A 23,064-nucleotide genomic window follows, 5' to 3' on the forward strand; every position below is an offset into this window, starting at 1 on the left:
GAGCCTGCGGTAGCATTCTCCTTCCAAAACGTCAACGTTGAATCTTTCTCAGGCTCAGCCAGACGGAATGGTAGCTTCTCCTCAGTTGTGAAGTATGAACAGCAACAGGGAAGAGTGAATGAAGGTGAGACATGCTGAGGACACTGACTGATTGGGATAGATGAAGGCAGGAGGAACTGGATATTTAAGGGTGATAAGAAGGAAAGTTCTGTTCAACTTTTCATTTGAGCCAAGAGATCAGTTTCCTCCCTTTTCCATTGCTGAATGTTCCTTAACTGCATGTGAATCAGTGTCCTTTATGTTAAGGGTAGAGCACTTCTAGAGATTGGTCTTGCGAGCTATTTCAGAAGAACAAATATGCGTGGGAAAAATCAAGGCTGGAGTTGTTCTATTCCAGTGATTCTAAATTTGTTAACTAATGTAAACTGCCTTATTTATTTTCTGTACCATAATGCAAAATTAATTAAGAAACTTACATTCCTGATCCATAATTAGTGATGGACGTTCATGACCAGATAGCTTTGAAAGGGTTTTAGCATCCCACCCCCAGTGATAGCTTTGAATGTTCCATTCTAGAATGTTTTGGTTCTGCTGTAGGAAAACAGGACACTGAATTTTTCCAATAGGGCAGATTGGTAATCCAGCCTACCCAGAGTGGGTGGGTGGGTGGATGGATGGATGGATGGATGGAAGGAAAACCCATCAGGCTGGTAACCAAATGTATGCATTGTAGCTTGTCTTCCCTTTCTTCCTACATTTCTCCAAATTTCTATCTTTTGAGTTCTTTCTAGCAGGTTATTCTTATAATAGGAAAAGAGACATCTCCTCCCACCAGACCCATCATCAAAACTTTTTTTTAAACCTGCCTGTGGAGCAAGTGGGAGGGAGATACATCTCCTAAGATGACCTGTCTCTGTTGTAGAAAAAGGACCTTCACAGTAAGTTCAATGTACCATTCAACATTTTAAAGCTCCAGCTCACACTGGATATCCCTGCCATGAATAAAATTAATAGCTCATATCCCACGAAACAGAAGGTTTCATGCTGACTAACAAAAGGCAGCTGTAGAAATAAATGAATATAGAGTGATGACAAAGCCTGAGGTTAACATGGAACTTCTTTCTCCACTTAAGTAGTTCCTCTCAAAGGCATTTGCCCTTTTTAAAAGGAGAATGTGCTGAAGTTATATAGTTACAGTGGTACCTCAGTTCACGAACTTAATTCGTTCCACGACTCTGGTCACGAACCGAATCAAATTTTCCCATAAGGTTCAATGTAAATACGGTTAATCCGTTCTGACCCCTACGAATGTGGTCGCCAACCAATTTTGGTCGCCAACCGAATCAAATTTTCCCATAAGGTTCAATGTAAATACGGTTAATCCGTTTTGAACCATATGTATTTTTTTTTTAACCACAAAAATATGAAACAAAGTACAGTACAGTATGAAGAGAGAGAACACTAACCTTGCTTGAGGCGACTTCTGGTGGGGAGGACAGAAAGGCGGGTGGGGAGGTGGTTATTGTTTGGAGGGAGAGTCCCCCTCCCCACAGGAAGCCACGACCACGTGTCACAGCAAGGAAAATGGCCACGGGTCGTGTTCGTCACCCGATGCAGAGTTCGCGAACGGAAGCAAAATTTTGCGAACGGTGCTGTTCGTGAACCGAATTGTTCGTGAACAGAAGCGTTCGTGAACCGAGGTATTACTGTATATAGCTATTCCGTTTATATATATATTATGCAGTATTAAAATCCAAGTAAATATGAACAGCAACAATCAGCACAGAATAAATCATGAAGTAGGATAAATAGTTCATTGAAAGTTAGAATATTGAGGCTTTATGTTAAGAGAAATCCACATTTCAGATGCGGTACAAGCCCATTTATGGAATTATAATCCAAAAACTATTTTCAAGTTGAATTAATTTTTTGTCAGATTTACTTTTGAAAAAGGAGTTATTTGGGACATTGAGGTATATTTCCATAAATGAATTAGCCATTATTCTGTAAAAGGAACTATATGTACTTCCATAAAAGCACAACGTTGCAGCAATTACCATGTACAAAGTTAGTTCCATGTACTTTGTGGGGATATAAGGTTTAGTCATACTTAATTCAAAAATAGCAGGTCGGAAAGCAAATTCAGCTTTTAGCATTGCTTCTATTATAAATAATTTTCCCAAATTGTTGAACTTTGCAATATTGCCATCAAATATAGAAAAATGGCCCAACCTGATTGTTTCATTTCCAACCATTTTCAGAAAATGAACTGTCCATTTTAGCGATCAGTAGTGGAGTAATAGAGCATCATAAAACAGCTTGTATCAGTTTTCTCTTAGTATAATTGTATAAATTTAACATTCTTCGATTAAAATTCCCATTGGTGCATATAAATTATAGGGCCTAAATTGTGCATCCATTTAACCATATAATGTTTACTGTTCAGTTTCTGAATCCTATTTCACGAACAACTTATAAATTTGCCACTAATCATGCTTTCTGCTGATATTATCTCCTGGAGAGACAACAAAAGCTTGCATCCTGAAGCGTAAAACGGAATGCAATCCAATCACAGAGATCCAAAGAATTATAGATGGAATTAATGCTGTTGTAGAAATGCTTGTTATGTGGTAACATAGATCACAAAACAGTTTTTGTGCTTTTCTTGTGTCAAACTGAGAAAATGGAGAAGACCTTTTGATTTATTTTTATTATTCCCATGTGTTGCTATAAAATTCTGGATTTTCTAACAGTAATAACTAATAGTGAATTAGTACAAAATTATTTATCATTCAAATGCTGGTCAACTTAGGGTTCTCTTGCAATCATATTGTTAAACTCACTGATAAAGCAATTTTATTAGTTTTGCAGTAGTGAAGTACGCTTACAATAAGGATTAGAAACTTTAGAATGACTTAAAAATGGCGCTTTGATTTAAAATTCCAGAAAATTTATCTGAATAAATTTATTTAAACTTGAAGAATGAAAGCTGGTCTCTGATTTTTAGTGATGATTTATTTAGCTCACATGGGCAAGATGAGTGCTAGGATGGTAAAAATAGAGTTGAAGTTAAAGCTAGAATAAAAGCAAATACAGTTGCGGTGCAGTCACAAAATAGAAGCACATAATCTATGTCTGAAGTATTGTGTTGAGTTCTTCTAACTCACGCTGTTTAACGCTCAGTAATCCAATGTGCAGAGTTCTTTCCCAACCTTGCTACATTTTTTTTAATTGAAGACATAGGAATTGAACGATAGAATCTTTATTTTCATTTTATTTCTAAATTACCATAATTACACATCTCAAAGTGGCTTATAAATCAGTTCATAAAAACAATCACCAATAACAACCCTAAGATGCCATAACTCCCCATCAGACCTCCTCTGTCATCGTTGTTGTTGTTATTATTATTATTTAGTATTCTGAAAACTTTAGTTGACTGGATATATAACTGTAATACAGGTTCTTATTTATTTATTTCACCACCTGACTCAACACGGTGTGACTCTGGGTAGGTAACAGCGTAAAAACAGACAACCAAAAAAAACCTCCCCATATGGCATTAAATGTCAATAATAGATAAATATAAAATGGGGTGACTAAGCAACATGATGGAGCAACCAAATGGGGACTCTCATTCAACTGGCCCCTAATGCCTGGGGGAAGAGCCAGGTCTAAACAGCTTTCCTAAAGGTGAACAGAGTTGGGGCTTGTCTTATAGTTGGGGGGGAGATAGTTCCAGAGAATAGGGGCAACCACAGAAAAGGCATCTTTTCTAAGTCTGGCAAGATTTAAAAGAAGGAACCTGGAGCATGTGGGACGGGTAGATGTTCTTGGAACTTGGCCATCTTTATGCACGTGACAGTGAACATTCATTAATCATTATAAAACATCCTGGCTATTGGAAGGGTTCAAGGGGAAAAAGCAGATAATCCATTGGCCTCTCAGTTGAAACAGCAGCATCAATGAAGTATTCCCAAGACCGTGTCTGTGTGTGTGTGTGTGTGAGAGAGAGAGTGTGAGAGAGAGAGAGATTAATTTATACCCAGCATTTTGTTCAGGAGCTCAAGTCAGCATATGTAGTGCTTCCTCCTTTGGGAGGGAATTTTAGAGTTTGCTACCACAAGATGTGGTGCTAGCTATTGGCTTGGCTGGCTTAAAAAGTGGGTTGGATCAATGCATGCTAGCCATGGGGATCAGTGACTGTTAGCCTTGATGACAGTGTGACTTCTGCTGAAAGCCTTCTGCTGTGAGACAACTGGGTTTCCTTGTGAAGTTGATTGGCCACTGGAAGAACAGACTGCTGGACTATGTGAGCCAGGGGTCCAATCTAATAGAATACTGCTTATGTTCTCCCATTTTTTTCCTCACAACAACATCTCTATGAGGTTGGTTGAGCAGAGAGAGAGTGAAGTCCCCCCAGGGACCTTGCATGTCTATGGGTGGGCTAGAATCTGAGTCTTCTCATTTCCACTCCTACATCTTAGCCACTATACCACATATATAATTATTCCAATTTGATAAATCAACAGTCTTTTTAATCGTACTTTAATCAAGTACAATTAAACTGTTCATTGCAGTTCTAATGAACAGGTGATTGATTCTCTGGTTAAAACAAATCTAGTTCAGCTGAGGGGAGAGAAGGGAGAGGAAGCAGAAGAGAAAGAAAGAGTCAAGATGGGGAGAAACGGCTAATAAATTGTTTCTTTGCAAGTGATTGGAATAGTCCTTCCTGCTGACTTGGTTGAGGCAATTTCTGGGGACAAATAAGTCATCTTTCAGAGAACAAGTTCAATCATCAAGGAAACCGGGAAAACAAACAAGAATTTGGCAGGGAGGCCAAAGGGAAGGATTTTTTTTTTTTTGGTCTCAGTCTCCTGTTCACCTGAGGAAGAGGAATATGGGAAAATGCTCTTACAACCAGCACAGGATGTACTGTATTTGTTTTCCTCCTTGAAGATGGTAACCCTGGAAGAGAAGCCCCCCAGAAAGTAGAGGAAAGCTTGGTAGAGGGGATGGAGAGATGGAAAAATGTGACACAAATGCCCAAGTCTGCCAAGAAGAATCCTTATTTTTTGGAACTTCAAGAATAGGTTCCATGCCTGTCCATGGATGATCTTTCTGGATCCCTGGATCCAGAAACCTTGGGGAGCAAGGAAAAAGGCTCTGTCGGCACTGCAAAAGGAAAGATTCCTGCTTTTATCCAGAAGAGGTGAAAGTGATGGGTGGCGGTGATCAGAAACTCCCAACTGACAGCAGGTGAAGGAGCAATCTGTCAAGCGAAGCGTGTTACATCAGGATGTAATGTAAATACTCCTAAAATTGGTTTACTCCCACTGACAATTATCCTTTTCTACTAGCCAAAGAAGGAACAAATAAAACAACCAGACACAGCCTTGAAAACACTGCAAGGGACCTTGAAGTGCTGGGCAAAAGGTGAAGGAACTGGAGGCCCAGATGGCATTTTCATCAGTCCTTCCTGTTGAAGGATGTGACCCAGGAGAGAGAGAACACTGGAAGTGAACAGCTGGCTACACAGATGGTGCAAGTGGGAAGGGGTTAGCCTCTTCAACAAAGGAACGTGTTTCTGAGATGAGTAACTCCTGGCAAGAGAAGAGCTGCATTTCACAAGAACTGGGAAGAATGCGCTTAGAAAGCACCTTGCAAAACTGATAATAAAACTTTAAATACTGTGGGGGAGGGAGAAGACAGCACAGAGCATAGTGTGACACCAAATACTGAGGCTGGGTGGGCCACGTGGTGGCAGCTAATAATGAGCAGATAATTACAGGAATAAATAAGTCAAATGACATGATCCAAAGTTCTAGAGTGTCTATATAAATGCAGAATATGGGGAAATAGGAAGAATTATAAATCCTAATACAGGAAGGCAAATTCTGTTTGATTCAGTAAACATTACTGAAACCTGATAGGATAAACTTGTGGAACGCAAGGGCCAAGGAGTATGTTTTGTTCAAAAGGAATAGGCCAGGCAAAGGGGGAAAATAGTGGCGTTTTATGTGAAGGAAATGCACACATGTATTGAGACCCAGGAACTTGAGCACGAGGGTCTCTTTGCATAAAGGACTCACTGGATTTCTGTAATTCTCTTAAATAAATCCTTTGTCCCTTCAGTTTCTTTGCCTTGTTCATTTAGATGTAACCCTTGTCTCTTCTTGTTCATCTCTGAAACTCAATATTTAGTTGGATAATTTTTCCTCTCTGTTGCCTTTCACTTTCTGTCTTTCTTGAGATATTTTCAGCACATCAGCAGACAGCCATTTTACCCCTCTTTTGAGTTTTCCATTTCAGGATGTTTTTGTTTGTTTCATCTTTAATTAAGAGTTTTAGGCCATAGTTCTTCAGGTAGTCTATCAAATTTGAATGATCTGAGCCACAATCAGCATCAGGTTTTGTTTTTGCTGAGTGAATAGCGCTTCTCCATAATGCTTGCAGAATATAAAGTCTGAAGATGTCCATATGTAGAGTCTTCTTTTAGATTGTTATAAGAGGATATTTGTTCAAAACATTGAATTTTCTTGGTAGAAGTTTATAAGTCTCTCCTGTTTCATGTTTTACTCCAAGACCAGATTTTCCTATTATTCCGGTTGCTATTTACTTCCAGCTTTACAAGGTTCCTGTAATACGTCTTTTTTGGATGTTGTGTCAATAAGGTGTTCTGAGTCACCACAGAGTTATTCAACTTCCACTTCCTGCATCTGGGGTTGGAACATAGACTTGGATCGCCTTGGATTCCAACTGGGATCATTCTATCATTTGGGGGGTGGGAGTTGTATCCGAGCACTGCTGTTGACACCTGTTGGTTAAGAACAGTGGCTGTTCCCTATTTTCTATGATATTCTTGCCCACAGTAGAAGATCTGATGCTCCTCTGATGCAGTGACTCATTCTGGTCAGTTTTAGTTGCTGATTCTCATGATGACAATATTCAGTCGTGATATTACTTGTCTGATAACATCAAGTTTGCCTTGATTCATGGTTCTGACATTCCACATATCAATGGTATACCTATCTTTGCAATACTTTTGCCTCTGGCCTCAACAGCAGCTGGATGTCCTTTTGGCTTTAATTGATCCACCTCCTGAGCACCAGGGCTACTTGTATTTGCCCTCTGCTCTTTTCTAGTAGCTTCTCTGAGATTTTCTGACTTAGGGGCCTCATCTTTCAGTATCAGGTTAACATTGTCCTGGTTGTGAATGCCTTGTTTGCAGATCCAGCAGTAGAGCTCATAGCTTTATTGGGTTGCCCAGGCTCCGTCATTACTACTGCAATTAATGCTGCCGTTAGACTACAGCAGTTAAATTACTTTTCTGGCAAGAAACATCTTGGCTTTACGAAAGGTATCTTCTCTAATAGGTACATTTTCAGTAAGAGTGTCCTGCGGTCTGACTTGAGATTAAACAAGTGCACTCCTTTCTACTAGGTTATTCATTTAGTATAAACAATGTTGATTATGTAGAATATATGTTGTAATAGACTTTGAAACCAATCCCTTAGTCTCATGTGATATATTTAACCAGAAGACTTTGGCAAGGCAGAAGTATAACCACTATTTTTATCTATAGCCCTGGCTGACTTATCTAAAATTAAGCTTTTGATCCATTGTTTTTTTTCCCTTAAATTGTTGTATATTCTAACATAATTTATCTGTGATAAGCTATCCTAATTAAAGTTGGTGAATCTGCAACAGTGTTCCAATTATGTACTAATCAGTTATACACTAATTTAATTCCACTTAGCTACAGTACATCATTAATCAAGTTCAGGCTTAGGATAACAGATTTAGTACATTAACTAGCTGGGAGTATTCAAATAAGGAAAATAAAATAAAATTGATTGTAATGCTGTTGAGGTTATATAATTCAACATTCACAATGTGCCAAAGTAATAAGTTTCATTCTTCATCTAAAAAGTACAAGTGGTCCTTATTAATTATTTGGAAATTAGCAGTATGTACTGAAACACATGAAAGCATACATTGAAATAGCTGTTGTTCTTGTGAATTTTCAGTTGTGTAAATGTGATTATAACTTGGAATAGCCAGTGAGACCTTAATGCCTTCAGTGCTTTCTGAGGGAAGTGCACACAACTCCTTTGGTGAATTCATGTGTACCAGTGTATGCATGTTTATGTGTGCAGAAATAATAGCCAGGCTAGTGAGTTCTAGTCCTGCCTTAGGCATGAAGGCTGGCTGGGCGACTTTGGGCTAGTCACTCTCAGCCTCCGACATCAGGCTCGAGCGATAAGCCAGTCAGTCAATTCCTGTTACAACCAATGGATCAACATTTGGTTGATCTGAAAAAAGCGGATCCTGCAAATGCAGGGAAAATGCTAGGAAGAAAAAAACCCAATAGAAAACTAATACAACATTTCTTAAAGACTCTTTGTATAGTTGTACAGTTCTTATGAGGAAGTTAAACCCAACAGAAGTTTGATGATACAAGTATTCTGTCAATAGCTTCTACATTTAATATTACTTAATTCAGAAGTATAGGAAGTAAGGGAGGACAGGACAGGAGCATAACTTAAAGATGCCAAGTTGAATGAAGGAGCTATTAATTTGGACTCACTGTGTAATAAAGGGATTGCATTACTGCAATCATGGCAGCAGATGGAGGTGCTGTTCAGGGTTTAAGCAAACCAGCTGGAGGTTGCTTTTGAACACATGGCAAGTCTGTGAATGAGCAGACTTCCTCCTTGCATATTCTTTATTCTTATCCTGAGTTGGGTGGTGCATTGTAGGAAGGTAAGAGCTAGCTGAACGATTGAAGCACAATTTCTTGCACAGAATGGAGGGCTCCAAGGCCATGGGAAAGAATTGTCAGAAGATCCAAGCCACTCTTAACTCAGGCAGTAGGGAAAAAAAAACTCTGAATAAAAGCAGGAGCTGCCCAAGTTTGTCTGCTGATTGGTTGGTTAAAACTTGCAAATCTAAAAAAAGGGAATAGAATTGTAATTTCTGTAGTATAATCAAGGCTTCAACAATGAAAGGGCATTGAAATCAAGTATTCAGTCTCTCCATGGATAGATAGGATTTGTATTTGATGTGCAATTTTTTGACATCATGGAGATCTAGGTAGACATCTAGGTAGAGCCAAGGGTCCAGTCATGGTGGAAAGGAGAATCTTTAAAAGCTCCTATAGGGACTTTGATTCAAGCTGGCTGGTTACTCTGGCAAAGTATCGTTAAGAGATTTATAAGGATACAAATAGACATTTACCCAAATGTAAGAATGTATGTGGAATTCTTTTTCCTTTTCAATAATTGTATCAGCTCCAGCATTGGAAGTGAAGCGCCAGGGCAAATCACATCTATTTTGCATAGACATAATTAAGATGAATTAAGCCACATATTATCATGAAGGCTACTTGATGGTATGCATGCATATATAAAATCAATTTCATATGAATAAAACCAACATAGTAACACCTAGCATACAGCCAGCAGGCAAACAACAAAGTCCAAATCAATTTAGTTTGAAATTAATTTACATTTAATGTCAGAAGTTAAGATTTAAAAAACAGCTTTACATGTTAATTTAACATGAAATTAGTACATTAACATGAAAACAAACAAAAGTAGATGTCAGTCTCATCTTTCCTGCAAGGGCATTTCAGATGGAGGTGCCACTGCACCCAAAGGTTCTCCCTTTGGAGAATTACAGCTTATTTCTTTCAGGATTCCTGAACATGGAACATAGTTCCTGAAGAGAGTATGGAATAAGGCATTTCTTCAAGTATTTGGAGCCCCACGTAGTTTATAGCTGTATTTAGTAGGTAGGTAGGTAGGTAGGTAGGTAGGTAGGTAGGTAGGTAGGTAGATAGATAGATAGATAGATAGATAGATAGATAGATAGATAGATAGATAGATAGATAGATAGATAGATATTCTGGTTTTCTTTCAGAAGGTTAAGGCAGGATAGACAATTTATTCACATTCTATTTAGTTTTACTATTCACACAGTAACTTTAAGAGGTATTTTAGGCAGAGTAATATGGATGGGTGCAGAGTCCTAACCCAAATACTGTACCCTAACCTCTACAACACACTGCCTTTCTTTAATGGTAGTTCCCAACAATTTCAATTTGTCTCTACTCCCAGGACGAGCCCACCTAACATTTCTGGCCTCAATCCCTGAGGGACAGCCAAATCTTCAAATCTTTCCTGAAGGCTCACAGGGTTGGGACCATTGAATACCTCTTTAACAATGGAATATAGCAGGTTACCTCACCACAGTCTTAAAAACAAGCTCTGTGACTCAGACACTCAATCCAGTATTCTTTTCACATGATAGCTATCTAAATGGGATGGACAGTTGCCTTTCCCATTTGTGTTCTCCAGTAGCTAGTACAATGAACTCTACTGCCTTCATTATTGGAGGCTATATATTTCCATCAGAGCTCAATACTCTCCCCGCTTCTCTTTAACACCCATATGAAACTGTTCAATGAGGCCATCCTTTGGTCTGGGGTTTGGTATCATCACTATGTTGATGATACCGAGCTCTACTACTCAAACCCAGACTGCACAGGGGAGGCTGTCAGTGTACTAACCCAGTGTCTGGAGGCTCTCTGGGTCTGGATGGGGAGGAACAGACTTTGGCTCATTCCCAAAAAGACTGAGTGGCTGTGGCTGCTCGGCCCCTCTGGGTTGGGTACATTTACACTGTTGGTCTTGGATAAGGTTACACTTCCACATTTGAGATGGGTGTGCAATACGGGGTTCCTCCTGGACTCATAGCTACTGCTCAAAGAGCAAGTGGTAACTGGAGCCAGGAGGGCCTTTGTACAGGTTCATCTTATGCACCAGTTCACCCTTTCCTTGACCAGAAGGCACTTCATAGGGTCACTCACCACTGGACTGTTGCAATGCATTCTACATGGGGCTGCCCTTGAAGACCATCTGGAAGCTACAGCTGGTTCAAAATGCAAGATGCTACTGGGGTGAGCAGTAACAGGTGCTTCTCATTATGCCTGTGTGTGATTGCTGCTACGGAAACTGCTCTGGTTGCCAGTTGTCTTCCAGGTGCAATTCAAGGTGCTGGCCATCACCTATAAAGGCCTTCATGGCACAAGTCCTGGTTATCTGTGGGACTACTTAACTCCAGTCATTTCTACCTGCCCTGGTATATTCGGAAAGAGCAGGTGCAGTCTAGCTCCCTCAATTAAATGTCATCTTGCAGACTGGTGGTGATAGTTCTGTCAATTGGGCCCTCCCAATATCCTTATCCAGTTTCCCTTTTCACCACTACCATATGAATATAACGTTTCCCTTCTAAACGGATCTCTTTCTTTCCATGTACAATCTGAACTCTTCACATTCTGGTTTTGGAGTAAGAGTGAAAGGGACTCCAAATATGTCTTTGAACATGCATGCTTTTGCCCGTATCACCAAGTCTTTCATTCTGAATCAAAACAGTTAAAAAAAAAAGTGTGTTGCTTCCCTTGTGTCTTCATGTTTTCTAGTCAGGCTGCAGAGGGCATTTGAAATTCAGACATACATATCAAATGCAATCTGGAGGATAATGTATTTGATAAAGAGACAATATCCTAAGGATAATCCCACTGGAAATTTTATTCAAGCGCTTGATGTTTGGCAGATGTAAGAGGTAGTTCTCACACAGTGAGGGAAAAATGTGACAGTAGATCTGATCATTGTCAAAACAAGGGACAGATGGAAACTGGATCTCCTGTCTGAAAGAGCGGGGCGGGCAAGAGAAAAAGGTGCAGAAAGGTTTAAATCTTGGTTCTATGTTTGTTTTTGAAACACCGCAGTCACTGGAATTCTTTCATAATGCCTTCTTAGTTGTTTTTGGTAATGATAAAAATACTGATCAGAAGCTTCTGGGCTCTCATGTGTCTGTTAATTGTTTCCAATCCAACCTGCTGGGGCTGGGGGCGCTGATAGCACGCTTCTTAAAAGTGTCTTCTTGTTGCTTTTAACTAGCATTTCCTATAGGTAGGTTTAGGAAAGCAAACAACAGTTCATTTATTTTCATCTCCTACCTCAAACATGGCCTTCAGACTGTAACCAAGACTGTTCTCAAATTTCGGGTTTCAGTCAGGATAATTCAAAATCAGTGTTTAAAGGAATAGCAAAACATACATGAAGATTGACTGGATAAACAGTTGCCCGGGTTTACCAGAGATCACTGGTCTGCTAATTCAACCTCTGTGCATGAAGAGATTGCCTCTTGCTTCTTTTTCATCTTTTTCCCCAATATTCTTTTGTCCCCATCAAAGACAGGCCAGGAAAATCATTAACAAAGACCGTTGCTATGTGAAGTTTTACTCCAGCTATTCGACATATGATTGGAATTCCACTGGAACGCTGTGTGCTTTTATCTGGGAGCAAGGCGTGCGAACCCCAATGTTTCCAAGAATTATTAATTACTTTCTCAAATGATGAAATGAGTGGAAATTAAACAATTAAAACAACTGTCTTTTCCCCTCACCCTTGATAATCATCAGTGTGAATGACAACTAGCCACATTTAAAGGATGAGTGCATTAAAAGTCACATTTATACTGCAGATTGAAAGTTTATATATTTTTATAGAATGAAAATGGTAACTCCTCATAGAAGTATTTATTATTTGCAAACTAGAATTACCTCAAACTAGTGCTTTATTTTCCAAAACCACTTCTTCTAAACAAATAGCAACTAAATCAGAAGTCACTAATTCTAAACAGATTCCATGTTATGAAGACCAGATGTTTATATATGAAAGAGACAATTTGCCTGTGCATTTTCGAAGATTCATAGCTTTGAAATATTTTACCACAAACGTTAGAGGTTGAAAAAAATGGACTTAAATGTCAGTTTAATAGATGCCAAAAGAACATTTTCCACATATGTTTACATTTAAACAATATTGGAACAAGATGTAAAAAAGTAACTTGGGCACAAAAGTAAGGTTAAAACATTAGCTCTTAAAGATTGTGATTTAAAGACTTTATTTTCTTTTCAGTAAAGTCAGCAAGCTTTATCCATGTTTTTTTTTTAAAAAAAATCTCAACTTTAAAAGCCACTTTTTTGCCATTACTTGAAAGTTCCTTGAATGCTGGGTAAAATTTATTTCTGAGATAAGTAAGTTGGGAGATTTTGACATTAAAAGTTTGACAATAATAGGTCTAAAATAAATATTTGTCAGTGCTAGGCACTTAACTCTACTTAGGTTTCTGTATATTCTTCTGAGTTAGAAGAAATTTAAAAGGGTATTTATTTACCGAGCAGATATGGAAATTAGAAAGCACTGTTTTGCCATTACGTGATACTGTTTCATACTTTTTAAAACATTCTCTTGATAGCCCACTTTCCTCTCCCAAGGTAACAGTGGCATAAAACCTTCTCCTCTGCTGTTGCAGAGATTGGTAATCCCATCATTTAAAAATATTCTGTGCAAAAAGTAAAGTTCTGTTAGATAGTGAAATACTCTCTGGGCATGGTGCTTGGGTAGAAGCTGGGTCAGAGATATCTTTATGCCAGGGGTTCTCAAAGTACGGCCTGCGGGCCAGATATGGCCCGCCAGGGTCATTTATCCGGCCCGCCCGCCTGATTGGCTGCCGCTGCTGTCTGTCAGAAGCGGAAGTGTCGGGGCTGTGTCGGGAGCTGCAGGCAATGCACGAGGAGGGAGATCGCAGAGCCGGAGTGTTCTACATGACAGGTACGCCAGGTCTGGCGGCTCTCCTCCTCTCTTCAAACTATAGTCGGGCCCCCCAACATTCTGAGGGACTGTGAACTGGCCCCCTGTTTAAAAAGTTTGAGGACCCCTGCTATGCTATGCAGTTGGTTTTTTTTTATCCCCCTCAACCCAAAAGAGGTTAGCAGTTTGAATGACACTTAGGCGAATAGAAAGGCTAGATACAGCAAGTACCAGTTTTTTATTTTCAGGATATTCAGCACAGCAAAAAAATCCATGATTTTAGAGTTGGGAATAGATGTTACTCCACCATTGCTTCATTGTTCAAAGTGCTTAGATTGTTGGGTGAAAGAGTTGTGATTGCGAGAAGAGCAACTATATAAATTGATGAAATAAATAAATAAATGAAGGTAGGAGACCTCTTCTTACATTACAAGTTTGATAGTTCACTCCTAATTTTAGCAGAATCATTGCAAAATCAAGGCTTTAAAATCATGAGTAAAATGCTGGCTGCCACTGGAGATGGGGGGCTGAAAGCATTCACCCCATGATGCTGAATTATTGTTTTGGGGGATGTCCTGTGACAGGGATAGATCTGTTTCCTGTTCAGATTCCACAAGGAAGTTACTTTTGAACAATCCAGGAAATTTTAAGAGAACCTATATGAAAATAAATCACTTATTGCTTATTATTTATATTCTGTTTTTGTTTGCTTTTAAAATCAAAGCAGTTTACATAAACTGAAATATATGACACACTAAAAATAATTGAAATGCAGTATCTTGGCTGTAAGCATAAGAGTCTCATAATTGAAATCAAACCTTCATATAGGTTGTTAAAAACCCGCTTCATTTTAAGTAAGCAGAGCTGAAGTTAATCTGGTTTCAGTTCTGCTTAGTTAAGGTGCTGATGGCACCTAACACTGTGCTGAAAGCTGGAATCCTCAGGGTGAGGCTGGCTGGTTCACATAGTGCTATATTAGGTTTTGTGTTACATCCAAGTCAGTCCACTGTCAAGACTGACTTATTAATTTTGGGAATAAAGACTTTCGTGAGAACATGGCAGACTCCTCAGTGATATATCTCTTGTTTTTAGTGGAACAACTGATATTTAACTTTGGAGGGGTGGTTTTGAAGGCTGTATGATTTTTTACCCCTAAAAGTACTTTGAGTACCATCTTGTTAGTGTTAGGATAAGTTTATTGAAGCATGAAGAAGGGAAAAACCATTTCTAGAGAAATGTACGTTTGCTCCTGCACTCGTGGATGCTGTAAAAAAGTCTTGCAAAATAATGAAGGACGCTCTGATTGACCACCGACTGTGAAGAGCTCTTGTGCTGAGTTCAGAACAAAGCAGCTCTACTTGGATCATTGAAGTGCCCTTGCATTGCTCCCAGTGCCCTATGGTCCAGGGGTAGAAGGCTCAGAGGCATAAGCTTGTGAGCCAGCAACCAGCAGTGCACAGGCCAGATAGCGCTGTTGCATAAGCTTTGAGTTGGTGCCTCCTTCTCAAGACTAGGAGAAGAATAACCCAAAGTCTGTTAACTTGAAGGGGCGCAAATGGAAATCATAAGTTTGAAATGCTGGTGCTGACATACATACAAGCTTTGGTTTTTGTGTTTAGTAGTAAGCAGATCTTCTGCATAGGTAGGACTTTCTTGTCTGCAATAAAGCTGTATTGAACCTGTGAAGCTTCTGAATGTGGGATTAAGTTATTGAAGAGCCAAAATTTATCATTGACAAAAGTCTGACAGAAGCATTTCAAGTGTCCTATGTTCTGACAGACTTATTGCTCTCACCTTTTTCAACTTAGGGCCACCAAAAATGGATCAGGTTGTCATCCACACTCAAGGCTACCTACCACTCAGTTTACCAAAATGTTAACCACCAAGATGATTTAAAGGAAAAAGATTTAAAGTATATTTTAAATACCCATAAAAATAATTTCCAAATTCCCATAAAAAACCAGTGGACCCACTTAATGCAGTTCATGAAGAATATAACAATAGCAAAAGTAAAATTTTCTGGATTCTTCCTAATGTATACACACAGCATACACTTTGGACAAGCTGCTTCTAAAGCTCAACAAATAAATCATTTTTGTATTTGGTACCCTAAAAATTGAATACTCATAGATTGCCAAAAGACATATACACAGAGAACACTTTTGCATTTAGTAATCTACCTGTAAAAGAAAGCACAGTTCACAAAGGCCAAACAGGAACAACATTGTGTTACAACCCATGTCTAACTTCCACATAGCAAAGAATTTAAAAATACCAGTAAGGTCAGCATCGGTGTTTTCCATTATTCACAATGCTTCTTGATCTCTGAAAATGTGCTTAACTGACTCACCTTCTCCTCAACTCAATCATGTTAGTGGCAGTCAAGATGGAAATTGTGCCTACTATTTTATTGGTGCTCTTCAAGTCTCCGTGGCTGGAGGATTTTTTTTTTCCTCCAGTGCTAATAATGGGATATTGAAGATACAAAACAGTATGGAATTAAATGTCCTGTTTTGTTCTGAGCTCTGAAAAAATCTCTGGAACATGGGCTGTTTTGTTCTGCACTCAGAACTGTTGTCTTCTTTGAAGTTTGTCATTTTGGACAAAGTACTTCAACTCACAGTATGTTAGGGTCTGGTCTCAAGAGATTTCCTCAAACAAGGAAGATGACCAGGAGGAAGCACCTGAAGAAGGAGAGCATTTGATGCTGACCAACAGTTATCCCCCACTCTCCTGCCCTGGACCAAGAGACTCTTGACCTAGAGCAGGAAGCATCAGAAGACAGAGAAGCCAAGGAGTGCTCCTCCATGCCAAGAGACAGCTGGATCTGGCAAGGACTACTCAGGAATAACCAATTGAAGGAAGCTAGACCTAATCAGCTGTGCTTGGGTGGGATCTGAGGCTGCTGATATGTAGAGGGCAACCTGGACTTTGTAAAATTGTTGGAACAATGCTAGTCTGTGAAGGCCCCTGAGAAATCTCACTCCCACTACTCCTTTGAGCATAACTTATTCAAAGGAGCAAATTTGGACTCTGATATGTAGCCCAAATATGGGACAAAAACGATTTCAATGATTGTGAACGATTTGCATCAAAGGGTGCATAGGCAACCGAGTTGTAACCCTGGTTATTGACTAGGCCCTTGGCAGCTTTAATTACTCTGATGTCCTAGATTATCAAACTGGGATGAGGGCTAGGAGATTTCACTTTGTAGTGGCTCTCCTACTTTGTTTGATAGTGTTGTGTTACTACATACACAGATGTGATTTGATCTTGAGAAAATGTCCTGGAGTGCAAAGGAATCTTAAAATACTGGCAATATGTGCTTTATGAAATTGCCAATAATATACCAATTTTCTTCCAGATTTTTCTGTACATAGGCACATAAACACGGTACATAGGCACATAAAAGCATCTTTGGAACTACTGTCTGCATAATAATTACACTTGGAAGCTTTGTACTGTGATATAATCCTCCTTTGAAAGAGTACAAAAGTTCTAAAACAGTCTTTCACGCATTGATTTAGAACTGCTATAAGAAATGCAGAATGTTCTTCCTGGTACCAAATTTACCCTGATCTAGGAATGATGGGGTGTTAGAGTGTTCAGGAATTGGGGTTGGCTGGCAGAAAGACCTAGAACAATTATTTGGAAGAGAAACAGGAATTTGGAGAAGACAAGAAAGTTGGTCTCCTGTTGGTAAGCAGTATGTTGACCAGAAAGACTGTTAAAGGCTGGGTTCCAGCTGTTCTCAGCAAAAGATACGCCGAAGAAGTGTGTGCACCCTCTCTCCCCGACATGCACACTTACCCACACAATGAGACAGGAACTGAAGCTGAAACTGTAAGAAGACTCTAGACTGCAAACAGGAATTGTCTCAGAATTTTGATTAAACAGAACCAGTAAGAAGCTTTTGGAAACTGGTTAATTGGAAATAAAAATGGAAGCTACCCTTCCCGCAACCCTTGTGGAAGGAGGCCCAAAAGGGACTACTAGTGTCAGGGAGATTTACATTAGTCTTAATTGAAGAGTTGCAATTTAGATGCACTCATTAATGTTTTTGTGAAGGACGTTTAAAAACCAATTAGTGTGAACTCACAGAGAGTGTTTCCAAAACTGAATGCAAGCTTATTAAATATTAACTTTGCCACTTGTTTTGACTATTAAATTGCCTTACCTTTTTTTATTTTTTATTTTTTATTATCTGTTTGTTTAGGTCTGATTAGTGCACATAATCTCACATAAAGACAAGGCAAATTGAGCTCTTAGAACTTGAGAGATGGTGTTTTTAACTCTCTCAAATAGCAGTAAAATAGATTATGAATTCTCGCTTCTCAGCCTTTTGACTAAAATCCAGTGTAGCGTATGGAATTTGGGGAATTCTTTCCTACTGTAATTTGACCTTCATATATGTCAGGTTTCATGCTTCTGTCATAAAGGATATAATTCTTCTTCTGTAGTTTGGCCAATGTAATAATATGTGAAAATGTTTTCTCATGGTTTCTTCTGCTGGTTGACCAAAATATAAAAATAAAAAACACTTTCATAACGCTTTATAGTTCCTATTTTATCAACTTGGTCCCTTGCAACAGCAGGTAATATATTTTGAGTTAGTTCCTGTTGAACTATTGTTATATTTATGCCTAAATTCAAATGCTTATGTTTTGAAGTGTACAGAATTACAAAATGTAACCTCTCCCCCCCCCCTTCCTATATTGCCCTGGCCCTTTCTGATCTCTTACAGATTTGAAGAACTTGTGAAAAAGTTCAAGGTAGAATATCATGCTGGCGGCTCTACGCAGAATTCCGTTAAAGTGGCCCAGGTTTGTCCCCTTCACAATGAATTATATCTAGGTTCAGACTTAATTGTAGAAAGATGTTTTTGTTCTAAATTTGTTTATTTAAGGAGCATAAACACAACATAATATGGCTGTATTTTACTGTTGCCAGCAGTATGAAGAGATGACCACGTATACAATGGTGACCTGAAGTTGCAGCCACTATTCTGTTTCTGGATTAGATTTGTAAATATCTGACTTTAATTGAGTAAGATATTTAAATATTACAGTGTGTCTTACCGTTTTGGATTTCATTGCATTTCAGATGTGTTCTGGAATAAAACCAATGATTGCTGGAAACTAAGCTTCATCCTTAGCAAATAATAACTGAGTTTATCTTATCTGAGACTTCATATTTATTGAAGAAGTGTAATATCTTGAAGGTTGTCCACCTAATATTGGATTAAAGGCATGATAAGAGCCTTAAAAAGATTGGGACCAGATTTAAAACTTGCCACAATTGGAGTAAGGAAGAATCTTGGGAAATCTTTGCCTCAGGATTTGCAGGGAAACCTATCTGAAAATTTCTCCCCATCAGTATTTGAAATCAAGTTGTGAGGGGGGAGGCTGGTTTGAAGAGATGGGGGCCTGGAGGGAGGAGGCAAAGGCCAGGAAGGAGGCAGGGACTGAGGGTCAACAAAGAGCCTGAAAAAGCAGGGCCATTAGCGTAAAACCGCAGGATAATTTTGAATTATTAATCTGAAAGCCATACATTAGACTAGTCTTAAACCTGTAGAGTGTGCCTTATTGATTGGTAAAAGAATTAAGAGTGACAAAATGATAACAAGTAGTGTGCCCTCATTAGTAGCATATATAAGAAAAAGTTTATCTTCCTCCTCCCCCCCCATTTTATTAAGACACCTTGCGGAAAAAATATTGCGAGAGCTTTATATTTTATCATGTTTTGAAGATGTGATTTTAATTGCATTAAAATATATATTTAAGGTAAAATAGTTCAGATTATTCTCACAGGATTTTTCAGCCAAAGATCTATAGGTTAGAGGCACAGAGACTAACATGGTTATCTTAGTGTAGCTATGATGGCAGATGAACCTCCCTCTTCTGTTCTGAGGAATCAAGATTTCAGTGATCATTGCAGCTAATATTTTAACATAAAATGGTTGTCTTATTATTGTTTGTTTAGAATATTTATAGCCTTCCTTTAAGAATGGAAACGTGATTTAGGACAATAAAGTCATCTCAACCAGGATATAGTTCATATGATTTTGAGAGCTGGAGTGTGTGATAAATGGTCCTAAATGGATTTTGAAAGTAGTGAACGAAACAAAACTTGCATTCAAGAACAAAACAAATCCAAAAATATGTTTATCCTTTGCAGGATATGAACAGATATGTGAAATTTGGCTATTGTTGCTAGAGTGATAACATACCAAGGCAGAGAAAAATTATCAATGAATGAAAGCATTCTTGACAAAGGGCAGATATATCTGATCATGAGTAGGAAGTTGCAGTGCAAGTGAATTTAAAGAAAGCAATTTGGAAGGAAAGACCAGTTTTAATGCACTGGGAGGTGAAAGAGAGAGAGAGCACAAAATCAGTGGCTCAGGCAGAGCATGGAAAATTCAAGTTTGCACTTGTAATCCCCCTTCTTTGATATTCAAAATATTTTGAGCTACAAGTTTGAAAGTTGAAATTGCATTCTTTAATAATTTTGGTAACTGGTGACCTTTTCCCTTTGGAAAATACCTAATGAACAAAGATCAAACACTTTAGAATTACGAGCTGATCATGCGGTGATGTGGTCACATGATCTTTCCCTGGGGAAGGAAGAACAAACCAAGGGTCGCTGTGTGTGAACATGTGGAAGTGTTAGAAAGAAGTGGCAGCAATAGCCTTTTCTTGCATCAGGCCATTGCTGCTGTTCTTACGTCTCCTTTTACAGAGGAGCCTGCTGTGTCACACCCCAATGCACCATTGTGTGTGAGCACGTGAGGCCCGTCATTAATTTGCACATTTGGCAATTATAATTAGGAATCCAAAAATGGATCATTGGCTTTTATCTGGCACACTTAAGAGAAAAGGGACAGATGGTACAAATGGCAGTGAGACATCAGCCTATGAAACTCAGCGGAACAAAAGTAAGTAAGCTAGCAGTGCAGAGGAAACAAAGCAGTGAATTTTTAAAACTGGGATGTACTTTCACTGGAGCAGACAAACTATGAAAGCTTAAAATCTGCTAAATTTTACCATCATTTTGAGACTAAACATGGGGAATATAAGCTTAAATAATGTAAAAATAGCAAAACAAAACCAAAACAAAACCCAAAACTATGAAACGGGCAGTCTAAGGCAGTGATTAATGCTAGGGCATTGATAGGGTAGTTAAGCTCACAGAAAGACAGAAAAACTGAACACAGAAAAAAATTGTCGGTGAATGTTTTGCAGTAGCTGTGCTGGCTTGTCTTTTTGTCTCGCACAATGAGTTGAGGTTCAGAGTTTGAATGCAAGCATGCTGGTTTTCAGCAGTTTCCCAGTTGGCATACGTCACAGATACGTTTCAAAGCTGGAGGGCTTTGAAGACCTGGTTCTGCCACTTGGCCTGGGGTGGGGAGGGAATACATCAAGCGTGGAGATGGCTAGCCCCATAGAGGCCTGCTGTTTTCAGCCCCAGAACCATCATTTTCTTAGACTTTCTCCTCCTTTTTTTTTTGATAATGTTTTATATAAATTTGTTATGTTTTATGTATTTATATATATTTATTGTTTTAATGCTGTGTGTGAGCCGCCCAGAGTCCCCCACAGGGGGGAGATGGGCAGAGAAATTTAATAAATAAATAAATAAATTTAATAATTGGAATGGTCTCAATCTGCATCTTCAGGGAAGAAATAGAAGCATTGATCAAGAAAATAGAGACAAGGATCAAATAACTTGAATAGACTAATTATAACTTGATTAGAAATCTGTCAGGTGTTCTTGGTACACATAGACCAGAGAGGACCTTCAGAGTTTGAAAAGAAATGTATGCGAGCAGCTCCCTGGCCCTGATATAACAGTCGACTGGATAAGAAACCCCTTTGTGATATTTTTCTAAGCATGAAGATGAGAGAACTAGGCAGGTTTGTGCTATTTTCCTATAAGTAGCTAAAAAGAGATTCCCCCCCCCTTGGTAATTGACTGTTCTTTAGCTTAAAACTGCTTTGCAAGGTATGGGGTGTGTACCCAAGACTTTTAAGTCCCATAGAGCTTAAAGTCTCAAGTGTCTTTGGTCTTTCATATGCGTGTGTGTGTGTGTTTTGTATGGCTGCCCAACTTGTAATTACAACTCTGGGCTGCTAATGTAGGATTAAAATCAGTCTGAGAGCCAGTGTGGTGCAGCACTTAAAGTACTGGACTAGAAATAGGGAGACCCACGTTTTAGTCCTCTCTGAGGCACAGAAGCCAGCTGGGTGACTTTGGGCCAGTCACTGTCATTCAGTCATAGACTGGGAAGATGAAAAACTAACCCACATTGAGCAAGTGTGTTATATTATGATCCATAATCTTCAATGAAGAGGTCTTCAGAATTGGGCTGATTTTTAAATCTATCTATATCACTGTCTGTCTGTCTGTCTGTCTGTCTACCATTGGAAACATTCTCCACATGCTTTTTAGGAGGAGGGAGGTTGTGGAATATTTTCATTATTTATTTTGTTTCATTCTTCTCTTTTTCTGATTGCCCATATTTAGTTTCTCATGTTTAAATTTTATAACATGGGGAGAAAAAGCAGCAACAAAGCAAAATGGTGGTTTTCATCCCTCCCACTAGACTTTGGACTTAGGGACACTAGTGCACCATCTTTTATTATGATGATGATGATCATGATGGTTGGTCGCACAGTCAGCCAGATGTTTAGAGTGGATTTGGCATTTTTATCCACCTATGGAGTCCTTCCCAAGGACCTGGGATAGGCAGATGTTGTTTGATGGTTTGATGGTGTTAGAGGTATCGTCGCAGGATATAAGCTGTACCAAATAAAGCTGCCTTTTGCAGTTGAATGATGGTGTTTTTGTCAGTGCTGACAGTCTTCAAGTGGTGCTCCAGATGTTTTGAGATTGCACCTAAGGCACGTACTATTGGTACTATCTGTGCTTTCTTTTGCCATAGTCATTTGGCTTCTATTTGCAGGTCTTTATATTTTGTGATTTTCTCCAGTTCTTTCTCTTCTCTTCTGCTGTCTCCAGGTATTGCAGTGTCCACTATCCAGACTTTTTTCCATTTCCTATTAACAATTGTTAAGTCTGGGGTATTGTGTGGCAGGTGCTTGTCTGTTTGAATTCTAAAGTCCCAGAGCACTTTAGCTTCTTCATTTTCTATTACTTTGTCTGTTTTGTGGTTCCAACAGTTCTTGCTTGCAGGCAGATGATATTTCTTGCCCATGTTCCAATGCACCATCGTTGCTACTTTGTCATGCTGTTTTTTGTAGTCAATCTGTGCGATCTTCTTGCAGCAGCTGACTAGGTGGTCCACTGTTTCTTCAGCTTCTTCGCAGAGGCTGTCTGTTGTTGTCTTCTCAATTTTGGCTTTGTATGTGTTTGTTCTTAAGGCTTGGTCTAGTGCAGC

General features: G+C 39.0%; 1 protein-coding gene across 3 annotated transcripts in view; it reads left to right on the top strand.

The window, feature by feature from the left end:
- ADK (adenosine kinase) overlaps positions 1–23,064 on the top strand; it is a 233,151-nt gene that overhangs the window by 54,205 nt on the left and 155,882 nt on the right. For all 3 annotated transcript variants that reach the window (XM_088128731.1, XM_088128748.1, XM_088128741.1), the window contains one exon: positions 18,409–18,487. In XM_088128731.1, the coding sequence (XP_087984857.1) occupies positions 18,409–18,487 (79 nt within the window). The remainder of the gene's footprint in view (positions 1–18,408; positions 18,488–23,064) is intronic.

Source organism: Python bivittatus, unplaced genomic scaffold (assembly GCF_059951505.1).
Source record: "Python bivittatus isolate LINGU-HERP-01145 unplaced genomic scaffold, Pbiv_v1 ctg000050_np1212, whole genome shotgun sequence".
Taxonomy (NCBI): Eukaryota; Metazoa; Chordata; class Lepidosauria; order Squamata; family Pythonidae; genus Python; species Python bivittatus.